This window comes from Scyliorhinus torazame, chromosome 17 (genome assembly GCF_047496885.1).
Source record: "Scyliorhinus torazame isolate Kashiwa2021f chromosome 17, sScyTor2.1, whole genome shotgun sequence".
NCBI classification, from domain to species: domain Eukaryota; kingdom Metazoa; phylum Chordata; class Chondrichthyes; order Carcharhiniformes; family Scyliorhinidae; genus Scyliorhinus; species Scyliorhinus torazame.
This window is the reverse complement of record NC_092723.1, coordinates 17,312,434-17,329,447: the sequence shown is the minus strand read 5'-3', so window position 1 is coordinate 17,329,447 and position 17,014 is coordinate 17,312,434. Positions and strand designations below refer to the sequence as shown.

The 17,014-nt window shown below is 44.4% G+C and overlaps 1 protein-coding gene across 3 annotated transcripts in view; it reads left to right on the top strand.

Moving 5' to 3' along the window:
* The window catches only part of lemd1 (LEM domain containing 1), a 74,147-nt gene that overhangs the window by 34,721 nt on the left and 22,412 nt on the right, over positions 1-17,014 (top strand). For 2 of the 3 annotated variants that reach the window (XM_072480128.1, XM_072480126.1), the window contains exons 2-4: positions 1,018-1,086; positions 5,049-5,172; positions 11,773-11,898. In XM_072480128.1, the coding sequence (XP_072336229.1) occupies positions 1,018-1,086; positions 5,049-5,172; positions 11,773-11,898 (319 nt within the window). The remainder of the gene's footprint in view (positions 1-1,017; positions 1,087-5,048; positions 5,173-11,772; positions 11,899-17,014) is intronic. The other variant, XM_072480127.1, reaches the window with a different exon arrangement.

Below are 17,014 nucleotides of genomic sequence, written 5' to 3'. Positions count from 1 at the left end.
GCATTTGGCGTGGTCTACCGAGCTCTGCCATTGTTCCATCGTGGAACTGTGGCGTGCTCGTGGGGCTGCTTTTAAATCGTTCCATTGTTTCTGTAACTGCTCGACTTGGTGTTCTGTTTCTTCTCTTACCAACACCGCGCGTTGCGTGCCTCGGTAGGCCTTATCATATTGCGACTGAAAGCTGCTTAAATGGGCGAGACAAGATTGGTCTGCCCATTTGAGATCCGCCATCTCCGTGTCCTTCGCCGCTAACTGCTCTCTCAGTTCCCTGTTAACTTTCTCGTACTCACTCACGTCTCCCTCACTATTCTTATCTCTCTTCAATCTCTCTGCAGAGCATCCTCACAACCTCCTCTGTGCCTCCTAATTGTGCCAAGCAGGACACGATTGCCATCGGCTTACGAGCTTTCCCTAAGCTCTTCTTATGGATCTCTCAGGTTCTCCCACCAAGTATGCCCTATACTTCCGAGACCAGTTTCATCGTTCGCACAAAATTCACTCCAAAGGGGCCATCCTTTCCCTTTGAGATATTTTCTGATTTCCTCTTCCCTACTCTACTGGTCGCTGCGACCTCGAATTCCTGGGCGTTCATAAGGCGTTCCATTGCCTTCATTGCCATTTCTATCGCTATCTCTGGGTTTCTACCGAATTTGGAACAGGGGGGAATAAAGTGGTGATGTAAACACAGGTACGGCTTGCTCTATTTTCCGGTCTACAAAACTCCCGATAGTTTTATGCAACAAAATCTATCAAGTTTACCTTATTTCCCTTGTTAGTACGCATGCAAATAACACACTTCCGAATCTCGGAGGTTTGATCGGTATTGGTCTTACGCTTGTGGTTTTTCTTTTTCCAATTGGATCTCTAATTCAAATTTGGGTGTTCTCGGAATGGCAAAGCCACTTCTAGGTCGAGTCCCATCAGATGTCGCCAGTGATGTTGCTCTGTTTATCTGGTTATAAATATGGCGGTCAATATGGTCAACTTTCTTAATCCTAATTATGTTTCTACTTTCAGAGTCGCCATGTATCTCGCGATACCGCCACAAGGTTCAACCCGAATACCGATCAAAGAGCCAATACACCAGTTAGTTCAGAGTCAATACTGTTTATTTACACACAAAGTCAGATCTACTCATGCACAACAGTACTACAAACTAAACTATCTCTAATGCTAACGCCTATACTTAACTTCGGATGCCCACTAAGTCAGAAGAACAATGGCCGTTGTTCGGATCTGAGGCTGTTGGGTTCAAAGAGATACAGGAGAACAGCTAAGGTCGTCCGTCTGGTAGCGAGCGTTGACCTTGAACGTACTTGCTTCTGGTGATGCTGGTGGATGGGTCTCTCCGCCTGAGAGCCAAATCCAAGAGAGCGAATCTCTCGTGGGGGTTCCTTCTTATACTTGGAGGGGCTTCGCGTGCTTTTAGACGGGCCTTAAACTTGGTCCCAATTAATTGGGCAGCTTCTTGATCATTGTTATCGATCTTGACCAATAAAAGGGGTGGGTGCCCTGATGGCTGGGCGTGTCTTAGGTGGCCGTTGGCCTTGCTTTGTTTGTGTCTTTCTGGCGCCGGGATGTCTGTAACAGTATCAACTACCTGAGTGTTCGTCCTTTGTTCCTCGGAGATGGGCCATCAATATGCTAATCGATCCAGAGTTTCGATTCCGTCTGGTAACTGCTTCCCAAATATACATTCAGGCACTGTGCCTGCTTGTCTAGTATTGTCCACATTTCCCTACATTCTTTGTGCGCATCTATTTTGTATTCTGGAAGTGGCCATCCCAGGTGGCGACCTGTCGGCACCAGCTGGTCTTCGGTTTCCTCCCCGGCTTCGTCCTCTAGACCCTGCTGGTCCAGCGCCACCTCATCATCCTCCTCTTAAAGGTGGCCATATGTTCCTTATCACCAACCTCCAGATCATCGCCCCGCTGCTGTGCAAGGTTGTGGAGGGCACAGCAGACCATCACTTCAGTTGGTATTGAAATGTCTGTAAATGTTACCTTTTTGTCATTTTAATTCCTGCATGTCTCTCAATTTTACTTTTGGTGTGTGAACATAGCTAGATTGTTGAAGTATGACGTGCATTTATGTAGCACCTTTAACTTAAATTGTATGATGTGCATAATTGGATAAAAATTGACACCAAGTCAAAAATGATTTTGAGACAGACTCAAAGTTGGTCAAAGAACTAGGTTTTCAGGAGGAGAGAGAAGTTGAAAGTTTTGGGAAGGGAGTCTGAGGCCCTGGGTGGCTATTGGATCAAGGCAATGCTACCAATAATGGGGCAGAGAGTAGGAGATGTTTAAAAGCCCAGTGTTTAAGGTTGCCTATTATTTTTTTAAGAATAGATAGGGAGGGATGAGACAATGGAGTGAGCATTTTAAATTTGAGCTGTTGGTAGACTTGTCCGCAAGCAGAGTTATAGGTGAGTGGGATAGGGTGGGAGTTTTAACAGGTTGCAAATTTAAGCTCCGGTTCAAAAGTGAGAAGCCATCTCGGCGATCATTCCAATATTTGAGTCTGGAAGTAACAAAATGCTGAAGCTACGCATGTGGGAGTAGGTTGGCTTTATGATGGAAAGATTATGGGGTTGAAAGCTTAATTTGGGTCAAAAACGATGCTGAGCTCACAAATGGTCTCCATCACTGAGACACTGGCTGGGAACGGAGATGAAATCGTTGGTGAGAGAACAGTTTGTTACAGTGGATGAAGGAAATGGCTTTGGTCTTCCTAAGGCTTAATTAGAAAACGTGCTATCCATCCAGACTGGATGTCAGACAAGCAGGTTGGTAACATAAGCATCAGGAGAGTCAAGAGAGTTGGTGATGACATAGAGATGGATATCATCACCATACATTTAGAACCTGATGACAACTTCAGATGATGTCACTGAGGGGCAGTGAGTAGATAAGAAAGGTAAGGGCCATGAATAGATCGGGCAGTAATGTGCTAATCTTGGTATCAGGACTTTCTGTCAAGGAGTTTGGTTGATCTATCATGTTGTAGTGATAGGCTGAAGTTAGATTTGGTGTAAATTGTTTATAGTTTAATTATTATTTGATGTAATTATATCACTAGCAAGGATGGTGATTGGACATGTGATGTATAAACCACTTGCAGGATTCTTTACTTTGAAAGAAGCATACCTGCAAATGCTTTTCATTTTAATTTCCTTAACTGCCACAACAATAAATCTTGTCCCAATCTAAAAATACCCATGCTGTTAAAAATGGTTCAAGTGTTTTATGTGGGGGGGTTTACAAACAGTGACTTGTATTTTCCACCTACAATGGGGGCGATTCTCCGATATTGTGCCGTCATGAACGCCGTTGCATTTCACGACGGCGCAAACAGGGCCCGGACACGACCTATTCTGGCCCCCACAGGGGGCCAGCACGGTGCTGTAGCAGTTCACGCCGCTCCAGTGTCCTTACGTGGCGCCAAATGGGCGCCGTGCCAACTCGGCGTGCGCAGTTGGGGCAGCCCAATCCTGCGCGTGCGCAGTTGGGCCGTGCCATCCTGCACATGCGCGGGGAACGTCTTATGCATGCTGGCCCCTCACCAACAGGGAGCCGGTGTTCTGGGGCCGCGCGCGGAAGGAGGCAGGCCCGGCGGGGGGGGGGGGGGGGGGGGGGGAGGCCGGCCCGCCAAACAGCGGGCCAGACCCCATCAGAGGCCACCCCGGTGAAGGAGCCCCCCCAGCGTTCCCGCAGAGTTCCTGCCGGCAGCGACCAGGGGTGGACAGCGCCGGCGGGAACCTTTCGTGTCGTAGCGGCCGCTCGACCCATCCGGCTGGAGAATCGCCGCTCGCCGGTTCTCCAAGCGGCGCGGTGCGAATCGCACGCCGCTGGTTTCGGGGGGGTGGGAGAATTGCGTGCGGGAGTCGGGGCGCGATTCGCACGGCGCCCTAGCGATTCTCCCACCTGGCGTTGGGGGGGGGGGGGGGAATAGCGCCCAATAGGTCCCAAAACAACCCTAATTTCCAACTTCAAAACTTGTCATGTGTTTTTCTCCCAAGTCTCCATACACTCACTAGACATTAAATGAGGGTTATTTTATCAATAAGGAATGTTAATGGTTCTGTTTTAGTAATTTAATGCATTTTTCTGAATTGAGAAGTGTTGTACCCTGGGAATTTTTTTAGCCATTGCCTTTAACACTACAAAATTCAGTCCTACCGGCCACTTATTGAGGTTGAGGTTCTGATGGTTTTACAAAGTTAGACACCTGATAGTTTTAAATTACTAAAACTTAATAGGGTGTAATGTTAAATCATTTGTCATCATGACATTTCACAGGTTTATGTGGAATTTACTGAAAGGTGTAACACGCCCTCAACCACAAATTAGCAATGGAATTAAAATATAATTGTTATATATTCCACAGAATATTGGCAAGTTTTTTAATAAAATGGCTGTATTTCAAAGCTTATGATCAGTCTTAACAAGACTGTGCAGATTCTGCTGTTTATAAATTGAATACAAATGCACTGATGTGTGTTTTCAAACCAAGAGCACAATTTGATGGGGGAGGAGTGAAAGAGTCCCGTTTTGAGTGCGTTTAGCAGGGTGTGAACAACCCCGCTGTCAAACTGGACTTTTTTTTTGGCCTCACCGAGGCCGCACTTATTTCATTTCCTGCACTGACGAGCTGAGTTCGAGCTGGATCTCGGCCAGTGAGAGCAAGATCCCGATTGCGACGTCTTGCGAGATCTCGTTAGATCTCACGAAACGTTCCGAGCATTGCAGAACCCATGAGAAGCCTCTCATGAGATTTAGCAGTCTCGTTGCATCACCAAGTGGGGCACAACAAAACCGTTCGATAGTGCTCTAAATTTTTACTTCATGACTCTATTTGCATGTGTAGTTATTTGCCTTCCATACTGTGTTTATCTTACTAATTTACCTATCCCTCCTGAAATAAACTTTGCATGTGTTGTAGTTCATATCTTTAGTCAGCTTCCATTTGTGATGTAGTGATACTGCATACTTCATTGCAACTGCTATTAAACTGTACATTTGTCTTTTGTTTGCTTTGTAACTAAGGAACTGCCCAAACTAAAAGAAATTGAAAATAGCCATACAAATAAAATGGATGTCACGCAGCTGAGCAATGAAGAATTAAAAGAGCAGCTTATGAAACATGGAGTTACGCCTGGTCCTATTGTGGGTGCGTATAAAATTGAAAGATATTTTTCTCCACTGCTCAGTCACTGCCTATTGTTTCTGAATACCAAAACAATGGGAATTTCGAAAATACAGCTAGATTTATTTGGAAGTCGACGATAGGATAAATGCTACTTTTGATGGATGCAGCCAGGCTAAGTTATGATAACTACTTCCATTTAAAATTCAATCAGCAAAATCTGTCTTTAGTTACAGAGCTCCTGTGATCAACATTTAACAAAGTGGCAAAGCAAAACAGAGGATGTTGGAAATCTGAAATATAAATGCTGGAAACACTCAGCCAGCCTGGCAGCATTTGTGAGGAGAGGAACAGGGTTAACATTTCTGATTGATGATCGTTTGTCAGACAGTTCTGACAAAAAGTGACAGACATGAAACATTAGTCTGTATTTTCAAAGCCGAATGAATTCCTTGTCCTGACCTCATAGTCATAGAGGTCTACAACACAGAGCAGGCTCTTAGGCCCATAGTGTCTGCATCGGTTTTTAAAAAAACAACCACCTAACCATTCTAATCCCATTTTCTAGCACTTAGCCCATAGCCTTGTATGCCTTGGCATCACAAGTACACATCTAAACACTTCTCAAATGTTGTGAGGGTCTCTGTCTCCACCACCCTTTCAAGCAGTAAGTTCCAGACTCGCACCACCCTCTGGGTGAAAAGGTTTTTCTTCACATTTTCTCTAAACCTCCTGCCCCTTACCTTAAATTTATTCCCTCTGGTCACTGATCCTCATCCAAGGGGAAAGGTTTCTTCCTGCCTATGCTATCTATGCTATGCCCCTTATTTTATGCATCTCAGTCATGTCCCCCTTCAGTCTTCTATGCTCCAAGGAAAACAACCCCAGTTTATCTTAATCTCTTCATAAGTAAATCTCCTCTGCACCCTTTTCAGTGCTATCACTTCCCTCCTATAACATGGATTCCAGAACTGCACACAATACTCTAACTCTAACCAATGTTTTATATAGTTCCCGCATAACCTCCCTGCTCTTCAGCTCTATGCCTCGGCTAATAACGGCAAGTATACCATATGCCTTCTTAACCATTTCAATCACCTGCCCTGCTGCCTTAAGGGACTGGTGTACATGCACACAAAAGTTTCTATGATTCTCAGTGCTTCCCAGCATTCTTCATCATGTATTCCCTTATCTTGTTTTGATGTGGAGATGCCGGCGTTGGACTGGGGTGAGCACAGTTCACCACCAGGTTAAAGTCCAACAGGTTCGTTTCGATGTCACTAGCTTTCGGAGCGCTGCTCCTTCCTCAGGTGAATGAAGAGGTATGTTCCAGAAACACATATATAGACAAATTCAAAGATGCCAAACAATGCTTGGAATGCGAGCATTAGCAGGTGGTTAAATCTTTACAGATCCAGAGATGGGGTAACCCCAGGTTAAAGAGGTGTGAATTGTGTCAAGCCAGGACAGTTGGTAGGATTTTGCAGGCCAGATGGTGGGGGATGAATGTAATGTGACATGAATCCCAGGTCCCGGTTGAGGCCGCACTCATGTGTGCGGAACTTGGCTATAAGTTTCTGCTCGGCAATTCTGCGTTGTTGCGCGTCCTGAAGGCCGCCTTGGAGAACGCTTACCCGGAGATCAGAGGCTGAATGCCCTTGACTGCTGAAGTGTTCTCCTACTGGAAGGGAACATTCCTGCCTGGTGATTGTTGCGCGATGTCCGTTCATTCGTTGTCGCAGCGTCTGCATGGTCTCGCCAATGTACCACGCTTCAGGACATCCTTTCCTGCAGCGTATGAGGTAGACAACGTTGGCCGAGTCGCACGAGTACGTACCGCGTACCTGGTGGGTGGTGTTCTCACGTGTAATAGTGGTATCCATGTCAATGATCTGGCACGTCTTGCAGAGATTGCCATGGCAGGGTCGTGTGGTGTCGTGGTCACTGTTCTGAAGACTGGGTAGTTTGCTGCAAACAATGGTTCGTTTGAGGTTGCGCGGTTGTTTGAAGGCAAGTAGTGGGGGTGTGGGGATGACCTTGGCAAGATGTTCATCGTCATCAATGACGTGTTGAAGGCTGTGAAGAAGATGACGTAGTTTCTCCGCTCCGGGAAAGTACTGGACGATGAAGGGTATTCTGTCGGTTGTGTCCCATGTTTGTCTTCTGAGGAGGTCGGTGCGGTTTTTCGCTGTGGCGCGTTGGAACTGTCGATCGATGAGTCGAGTGCCATAGCCCGTTCGCCATGGCAATCTCTGCAAGACGTGCCAGATCATTGACATGGATACCACTATTACACGTGAGAACACCACGCACCAGGTACGCGGTACGTACTCGTGCGACTCGGCCAACGTTGTCTACCTCATACGCTGCAGGAAAGGATGTCCTGAAGCGTGGTACATTGGCGAGACCATGCAGACGCTGCGACAACGAATGAACGGACATCGCGCAACAATCACCAGCAGGAATGTTCCCTTCCAGTCGGAGAACACTTCAGCAGTCAAGGGCATTCAGCCTCTGATCTCCGGGTAAGCGTTCTCCAAGGCGGCCTTCAGGACGCGCAACAACGCAGAATTGCCGAGCAGAAACTTATAGCCAAGTTCCGCACACATGAGTGCGGCCTCAACCGGGACCTGGGATTCATGTCACATTACATTCATCCCCCACCATCTGGCCTGCAAAATCCTACCAACTGTCCTGACTTGACACAATTCACACCTCTTTAACCTGGGGTTACCCCATCTCTGGATCTGTAAAGATTTAATCACCTGCTAATGCTCGCATTCCAAGCATTGTTTGGCATCTTTGAATTTGTCTATATATGTGTTTCTGGAACATACCTCTTCATTCACCTGAGGAAGGAGCAGCGCTCCGAAAGCTAGTGACATCGAAACGAACCTGTTGGACTTTAACCTGGTGTTGTAAGACTTCGTACTTATCTTGTTTGTCCTGTCCAAGTGCATCACCTTTCACTTAACTGGATTGAATTCCATTTGCCACTGATCATGCCGTATCTTCTGTAACCTAAGGCTATCCTCCTTACTATTTACCACCCCACCAATTTTTGTATCATCTGTAAGCTTACTGCTCAACCTAATCAAATAACCTAATTGGGCAGGAAGCGAGCTTGGCGCCCAATTGGAGCCATCAGGTGCCTCCAAGACGTCGGGGTTGCCCAGCTGACATCAGTGACAAAGGTAGGCTGCAGCCTCCTTGCAGGATAGAGGAGGCAGTTCTTTAAAAGGTTAGGAGGTGAAGTAGGGTGGAACGTGGCCAAGAACGCCAAGTTTAAGTACATCGCTCGATCCGGCACTAGTGAGGCCATCAAATTTTATTTTAACACCAAGACAAATAAATTTTGTTTGGTTCTGCAGTAAACCTTTTTTAAGTGCATTAACATGCACCAAGCTGTTGACGTTTGGCTAGAAAAATATAATTCCATTCATAACCACACATGCCCTTTAACAAGCCTATAAAACAGTTTAATGTGCCATTATCGGTGATTGTGTTTCCTGTACCTCCACCTCCTTACCAACCCTTTGTAAAACTGGTATATCCTGGAAGCATTGGGATCCCCAGACGACCTTGGGAGAACAATTTGACAATTGTGTCAACATCAGGTCCCAATCCCTCAACCATTTGAAAATCTAAACCATTAACTCTTAATATGATCCTGGACTAGATCTCCCATACAATCCAATACAAGGAGACCAGTAACTTTGTGTTTAAAGGACAAAGTTTGAGATATTAAGAGAAAAAAAGCCACCAGATTCCACTGTTTTGAACAAACAAAATAAACTAAGTTAGAAATGTAAAACGATCTGCAATATATAGCTTATAACATGAGGCAACGAATTAACAGCTAAAATGTGAGCAAACACCCCATAGTGCACATGTAGATCCCACGGATTTCAGCAACCTGCCCAAACGTCAAAGACTGAGAATCACTAAATCTCAAGAGATCTCAATTCTGCACCTTTTCAAGATCGAGCCTGGAATTCCCTCAAAGCCACTCCAATTCAGAATGCCTTAATAACTGCTCACTGCCTGGTACATCAATGTCTTCTGAGACTGCGTTGTCCAGGGTTCCAGAAACTACTTACAAGCATATTTTGGCTTTTTACCAAGCAGCTAGTTCACTGAGCTGTCCCTGTCCCTACTGCTGCGGATATCGTTGACCCAACTCTGAACTATCAGTAGTTTCCAGGACTTATTTAGCCCTAACCTGTTCCACAGCTTGAGTCATCAAACAGCCCCCAGACCTTCCAAATTCGAAGTGCACAGCCAGCTAACAGTATTGTTGCTGCCTGGAACCCCTTCCCTGACTAACCAAAAAAACTGACTGCCTCTGAACTGTTCACTGACACTTGAACTGGTCTGAATGACATATCAAAATCCCACCAGAGGTGCATATTTTTTTACTAGTCAGGAACAAATGTAACACGCCTTGGACTATTATGTTCTTTAAATGTTACTATCTCCACAGAATTCTAGCTACATGGAACACGGGGAGACAGAAAATTGGATTTTATCTCACTCCACAGATGCTGCCTGAGTATTTCCTGTTTTTCCTCTATATATTAGGTGGGATAGTTGGTGTGACTAAACCTTTTAATTATAACAAGCTACAGATTTTCAAGCAAGTTGAAAGTTCACTGCTTCTCTTGCGTGACTTCAAATATTTCAGTGCTTTGATTTTAAAATATTTATCCATGCGTTCACCTCCATCCAGGGTATCATCCATAATTTCTGTAAACTGCTTTGGCCCTAATTCATGCTTTTTTTTTCTCACCCATGGTGACTGTGCTGTCAGTCTCTAGATGTTGGCATACCACACCACTCTCATTCATTCAAAACTGCTTAAAACCTAAATCTTTTGATCAAGCATTGGTCATGTGCTCTAATATTTCCTCCATTGGTTCAGTGTCAAATTTTGTCAGATCTTGCACCTCAAGCGCATTTGGGTGCTTTATGATTTTAAAGGTACCATATAAATGCCAATTATTGTTGTTGCTCTGTTTATGTAGAAATGTTCTTGATTTGAGTAGTGGAATGATTTAACATTTAAATTTTTAGCTGTAATTTACCTCCATAACAAGCTCTTGATCTGTCTTGTACTATTAGAAAGTGTAGATGACAGCATAAAATCACAAAGGGATATTGATAGACTAGGTGAATGGGCAAAACTGGCAGATGGATTTCAAAGTAAGCAAGTGTAAGGTTATCCATTTTGGACCAAAAAAGGACAGATCAGGGCACTTTCTAGATGGTATGAAGCTAAATTTAGTAGATGTCCAAAAGAGATCTGGGGGTTCAGATGCATAGCTCTTTAAAATGCCACAAGCAAGTGCAGCAAGTAACCAAGAAGGCTAATGGAATGCTGGCCTTTATATCTAGAGGATTGGAGTATAAGGATGCAGAAGTTATGCCGTGGCTTTAATAATAATCATCTTTATTGTCACAAGTAGGCATACACTAACACTGCAATGAAGTTACTGTGAAAAGCCCCTAGTCGCCACATTCCAGCGCCTGTTCGGGTAAACGGGGAGAATTCAGAATGTCCAAATTACCTAACAGCACGTCTTTCAGGACTTGTGGGAGGAAACCAGAGCACCTGGAGGAAACTCATGCAGACACGGGGAATGTGCAAACTCTGCACAGACAGTGACCCAAGTCGGGAACTGGACCTGGGACCCTGGCGCTTTACAAAACCCCGGTTAGATCCCGCTTGCAGTACTGTGAGTAAATCAGGGCATCACACCTTAGGAAGGATATTGTGGCCTTGGAGAGAGTGTTGATATTAATTAATTAAATTAATAATCCCTTATTGTCACAAGTAGGCTTCAATTAAGTTACTGTGAAAAGCCCCTAGTCTCCACATTCCGCCGCCTGTTCGGGGAGGCCGGTGCGGGAATATATCTGATATCTGAACTTCAGGGGTTATGTTATGAGGGGAGATACAAATTAGACCTGTTTTCTCTAGAATGTAGGTGGATAAGGGGTGACCTGATCAAAATAGTCAAGATATTAACAGGAAAAGACTGGGTAGATAAAGATAACCTGTTTCCACTGGTTGGAGATTCTAAAACCAGGGGGCATAGTCTAAACATTAGGGCCAGACAATTCAGAAGAGATGATAGGAAGCACTTCTACACACAAAAGGGTGTAGAGGTTTGGAACTCTTCCACAAACGGCAATTAATGCTACATCAATTGTTCATTTTAAATCTGAGCTAGATATATTTTTGTTAAGCAAATAGAGTTAGGCCACAGATCAGCCATTGAAAGGTGGAGCAGACTCAATGAATGGCCTACTCATGTTCCTATGTTCCTAGAAAACGCTAGTCGGTGATGAAGTTTATTCCCTTGTCACACAGTTGAGTGTGTTAGTTAAACAAAAATGTAACTTTTTTACAAAATGAATCGTTTTTGTTCTCCACTTGCCATTTTTTCCCCTTCCACAATTGAATGACCCTAAACGAGCATACAAAACGACCCTGATTTTACCACTTTCCATGAATGTATACTTAACCTGCTGCCATCCTTCCAAATATTCCACAGATTGTCTATTTGCTAATCATTCTTCAGTGTTGTTTTTGTTGACCTTGTTCCCCTCTCTATTTTGTAGCCACTACTAGAATGGTTTATGAAAAAAAGCTGCTGAAATTGATGGGACAAGGGCCTGCTGTGCCCCCACTCAAACAAAATGGAACAGGAGATGTTGACCAATACTCAGACAGTGAAGAGGAAGACGGTAAAGTTGATATTATTTTCAATATAAAGGCAAAACATTGTAGTTGCTAGAAATATGCAGCAGGTCAGGTAGCATTTGTGGTGATAGGGCAGAATTTGATCGACCTGAAATCTGTTTCTCTCAACAGATGCTACCTGATCTGCTGTGTATTTCGTGCATTTTGTTTTATATTTTATTTTTAATATCTTGCTTGTTTTCAAAGTCACAGTCTGTGTACATAGTAATAATGTCTAAAAACTAGAAAAGCTTTGCAGACCAGGCAGCGTATAAAAGAAAGGGATCAGTAATTTTTTCTAATGTGACCCTTCAGTAGAACTCTAGTTTCTTTAATTACACTTGCTTACTACTTTTGTCTCTAGCCTCCTCTCTGGCAAGCTTGTTTCTCTGCCTCCTGCTGAATCCAAATCTGTGATTTTGTTGTCAAATTTGATTTGCTGCATCATGCAACTGTCCAGTCTGTAGACTTAAGAATTCCTTGATTATGAAGTGGCCCTGAAAGAGAAATTGCATTTTACTGAGTTGTCCTGGATCATGTGAAAAAGTTATTTCAACTGCTGGTTTTTCTTTTATAGCAAAGTACTTGGGCGGCGCAGTGGTTAGCACTGCTGCCTACGGCGCTGAGGGCCTGGGTTCTATTCCGGCCCCGGGTCACTGTCTGTGTGGAGGTTGTGCATTCTCCCCATGTCTTCGTGGGTCTTACCCCATAACCCAAAGATGTGCAGGCTAGGTGGATTGGTTATTCTAAATTGTCCCTTAATTGTAAAAAATAATTAGGTACTCTAAATTTTAAAAAAAAATTAAATAGCAAATTACTCCCATTTTTTTAAAATACAGCTAGACAAAGTACTCTTTTAGTATTGAATTGAATAAATTGCCAGTCCAGATTCTGGAGTGAAACTTAAAACCCATAACCTTCGGACTCGGGCAAAAGTGCCACCACTGAGACAATACTGACACTCTTCTCCACGATTAGTTATACGAGATAAAATACCCAGCCAAGTTATAAGTTCCATCACCACTATTATTACATCCCTAACCTTGCTGTCAGAAATAAATCATGTCGCATTACATTCATCCCCACCATCTGGCCAGGGCTTGGGAAATCCTACCAACTGTCCTGGTTTGAGACAATTCACACCTCTTTAACCTGGGATTATCCCTCTCTCTGGATCTGTAAAGACTTAATTACCTGCAAATGCTCGCATTCAAAGTATCGTCTTGCATCTTTGGCTTTGTCTATATGTATGTTTCTGGAACCTACCTCTTCATTCATCTGAGGAAGGAGCGGTGCTCCGAAAGCTAGTGATTTGAACCAAACCTGTTGGACTTTAACCTGGTGTTGTAAGACTGCTTACTGTGCTCATCCCAGTCCAACGCTGGCATCACCACATCATAACAGATTACATGCAGTTTGTTAATAAGAACAAAAGAAAATTACAGCACAGGAACATCCCCTTCGGCCCTCCCAGCCTGTGCTGATCCAGATCCTTTATCTAAACCTGTCTTCTATTTTCCAAGGATCTACTTCCCTCTGTTCCCTGCCCGTTCATATATCTGTCTAGATGCATCTTAAATGATATCGTGGCCGCCCCTACCACCTCCGCTGGCAAAGTGTTCCAGGCACCCACCACCCTCTGCGTAAAAAACTTTCCACGCACATCTCCCTTAAACTTTCCCCCTCTCACCTTGAAATCATGACCACTTGTAATTGACACCCCCACTCTTGGAAAAAGCTTGTTGCAATCCACCCTGTCCATACCTCTCATAATTTTGTAGACCTCAATCAGGTCCCCCCTCAACCTCTGTCTTTCCAACAAAAACAATCCTAATCTACTCAACCTTTCTTCATAGCTAGCACCCTCCATACCAGGCAGTATCCTGGTGAACCTCCTCTGCACCCTCTCTAAAGCATCCACATCCTTCTGGTAATGTGGCGACCAGAACCGCACACAGTATTCCAAATGTGGCCTAACCAAAGTCCTATACAACTGTAACATGACCTGCCGACTCTTGTACTCAATAACCCGCCCGATGAAGGCAAGCATGCTGTATGCCTTCTTGACCACTCTTATCGACTTGCATTGCCACCTTCAGGGTACAATGGACCTGAACTCCCAGATCTCCGTACATCAATTTTCCCCAGGACTCTGCCATTGACCGTATAGTCCGCTCTTGAATTAGATCTTCCAAAATGCATCACCTCGCATTTGCCTGGATTGAACTCCATCTGCCATTTCTCTGATCAACTCTCCAATCTGTCTATATTTTGCTGTATTCTCTGACAGTCCTCCTCGCTATCTGCAACTCCACCAATCTTAGTATCATCTGCAAACTTGCTAATCAGACCACCTATATCTTCGTCCAGATCATTTATGTATATCACAAACAACAGTGGTCCGAGCACGAATCCCTGTGGAACACCACTAGTTACCTTTCTCCATTTTGAGACACTCCCTTCCACTGCTACTCTCTGTCTCCTGTTGCCCAGCCAGTTCTTTATCCATCTAGCTAGTACACCCTGAACCCCATACAACTTCACTTTTTCCATCAACCTGCCATGAGAAACTTTATCAAGCGCCTTACTGAAGTCCATGTATATGACATCTACAGCCCTTCCCTCATCAATTAACTTTGTCACTTCCTCAAAGAATTCTATTAGGTTTGTAAGACATGACCTTCCCTGTACAAAACCATGCTGCCTATCACTGATAAGTCTATTTTCTTCCAAATGTGAATAGATCCTATCCCTCAGTATCTTCTCCAACAGTTTGCCTACCACTGACGCCAAGCTCACAGGTCTATAATTCCCTGGATTATCCCTGCTCCCCGTCTTAAACAAAGGGGCAATATTAGCAATTCTCCAGTCCTCCGGGACCTCGCCCGTGCTCAAGGATGCTGCAAAGATATCTGTTAAGGCCCCAGCTATTTCGTCCCTCGTTTCACTCAGTAACCTGGGATAGATCCCATCCGGAACTGGGGACTTGTCCACCTTAATGCCTTTTAGAATTCCAAAAACTTCCCCCTTCCTTATGCCGACTTGACCTAGAGTATTTAAACATCCATCCCTAGCCTCAACATCCGTCATGTCCCTCTCCTTGGTGAATACCGATGCAAAGTACTCATTGAGCATCTCACCCATTTCCTCTGACTCCACGCATAAATTCCCTCTTTTGTCTTTGAGTGGGCCAATCCTTTCTCTAGTTACCTTTGGGATTTTCCTTAACCCTGTTAGCCAAAGATATTTCATGACCCCTTTTAGCCCTCTTTATTGCGCGTTTGAGATTTATCCTACTTTCCCGATATTCCTCCAAAGCTTCATCAGTTTTAAGTCGCCTAGATCTTATGTATGCTTTCTTTTTCATTTTAGCTAGTCTCACAATTCCACCTGTCATCCATGGTTCCCTAATCTTGCCATTTCTATCCCTCATTTTCACAGGGACATGTCTGTCCTGCACTCTAATCAACCTTTCCTTAAAAGACTCCCACATTTCAAATGTGGATTTACCCTTGAAAGCAGCTGCTCCCAATCCACATTCCCTAGCTCCCGCCGAATTTTGTTATACTTGGCCTTTCCCCAATTTAGCACTCTTCCTTTAGGACCACTCTTGTCTTTGTCCATGAATATTCTAATGGTTAACACACTAGTTCCCATTAACAGCAATTTAATTAACCATGTCACTCTCATGCTGCTTACACAAGCAACCAAGGCAATACTTTCATTTATGAAGCAATTTTCCTACTGTTCGGAACATTTCTTCAGAACCGCTTTCCAAAGCCTGCCTTGGTGGCAACTTTCATGATCTGTTTGGTCGATTTTCACAGCCTTTTCTTGTAACTGTTCAGAAGAGCATTCTTTCTCTCTCTTTAAGCTCCACCCACCCCTAAAACTAAAGTTCTCCCCTGAGTTGGCCAGAATTGAATCCATTATCGTTATCTTGCTGTCGGATTTCCCACTCTTGTTTCTGCAAAAGAGCAGAGTTATGTCATTCATATGCAATTAACCTTCCATTGACAGACAAATATGTCATCAGACTGCGATGGAATAATGGCTGGTCAAACAAGTTTGTCCCAAATGACAACGATCTTGAGTGGATGATCCTGGCTGAACAGGGCATCCTGTGTATTCCCACGAACAAGGTTAAATCTGAATGGGACAAGGTAACTCGGGGTGTGGGTGTATCCCGCTGACTCTGCTGCTGACAGTCTTTTCCCTCAGTCTGTCTCACCCTTAAATTGCCTGCTACATCTTGGACCCCATTTCAGTTCCTAATATCTCCCAACCATGACAGAGTTCAGGCACAGTATTCAGGCATCAAAGCTTGCTGGACATGCATTGTGCTAATCGTCCTCTGAGGCATGGCGCTTGTGTCCTCAAGTAGGCACTTCAGAGCTGAGGAGCATTAGTCTCTCATAACTAACCAGGCTAATTCCTCATTTGAAATAACCTTGAGCTGTGAAACTTGAGGTTGCTCACAACCAAGAGAAGAGAAATTGAATTTCAGGATAGAAGCCGCAGCAAGGCTCTGTCCTGGAAGAGTTTGGTAGATAGAGCTTGAAGGCCTCACGGACACACAGCCGCTCGCCCCCAGCATAGGGGTGACCCATGATCTGGAACAGCCCTCTGAACAAGCCTATTCCCCCTGACGGGATCCTCCCAGCACTGGGGCAGTGGCACCGGTGACCTTGAGCTGCATACTGGGAAATGGGTACTTGCCTCCTCACTTCTTGTCAGTAGCCATTGAGCCAGGTTTATGTTTTTGAAAAGGAGCACTAAATTATGCCCGTTTGACTTCCCACTGGGGAATCAGGTAATTCCCGGGAGGCCGCTGCATTCAACTTCAATCTCATTAATGAGATTAAAATGAATGAAATGGGGGTTAATGATATTCTCATCATGTTTGGGTGTGATCGGAACTCGCCATCGGGAGTTGGCTGGGTGAATCACAAAATGGTTCTCACCCGGCACCAATCTCGATTTTGACCACCCCGATTGGTGCCGGGCACAACACCGTCTCTGATTCACGCCACTTATTTCTAACACACATAATACAAATATAAATCTTTTAAACTATTTAAACTATCTCTTTCCTTGACACCATATCGTTTTTATTTTATG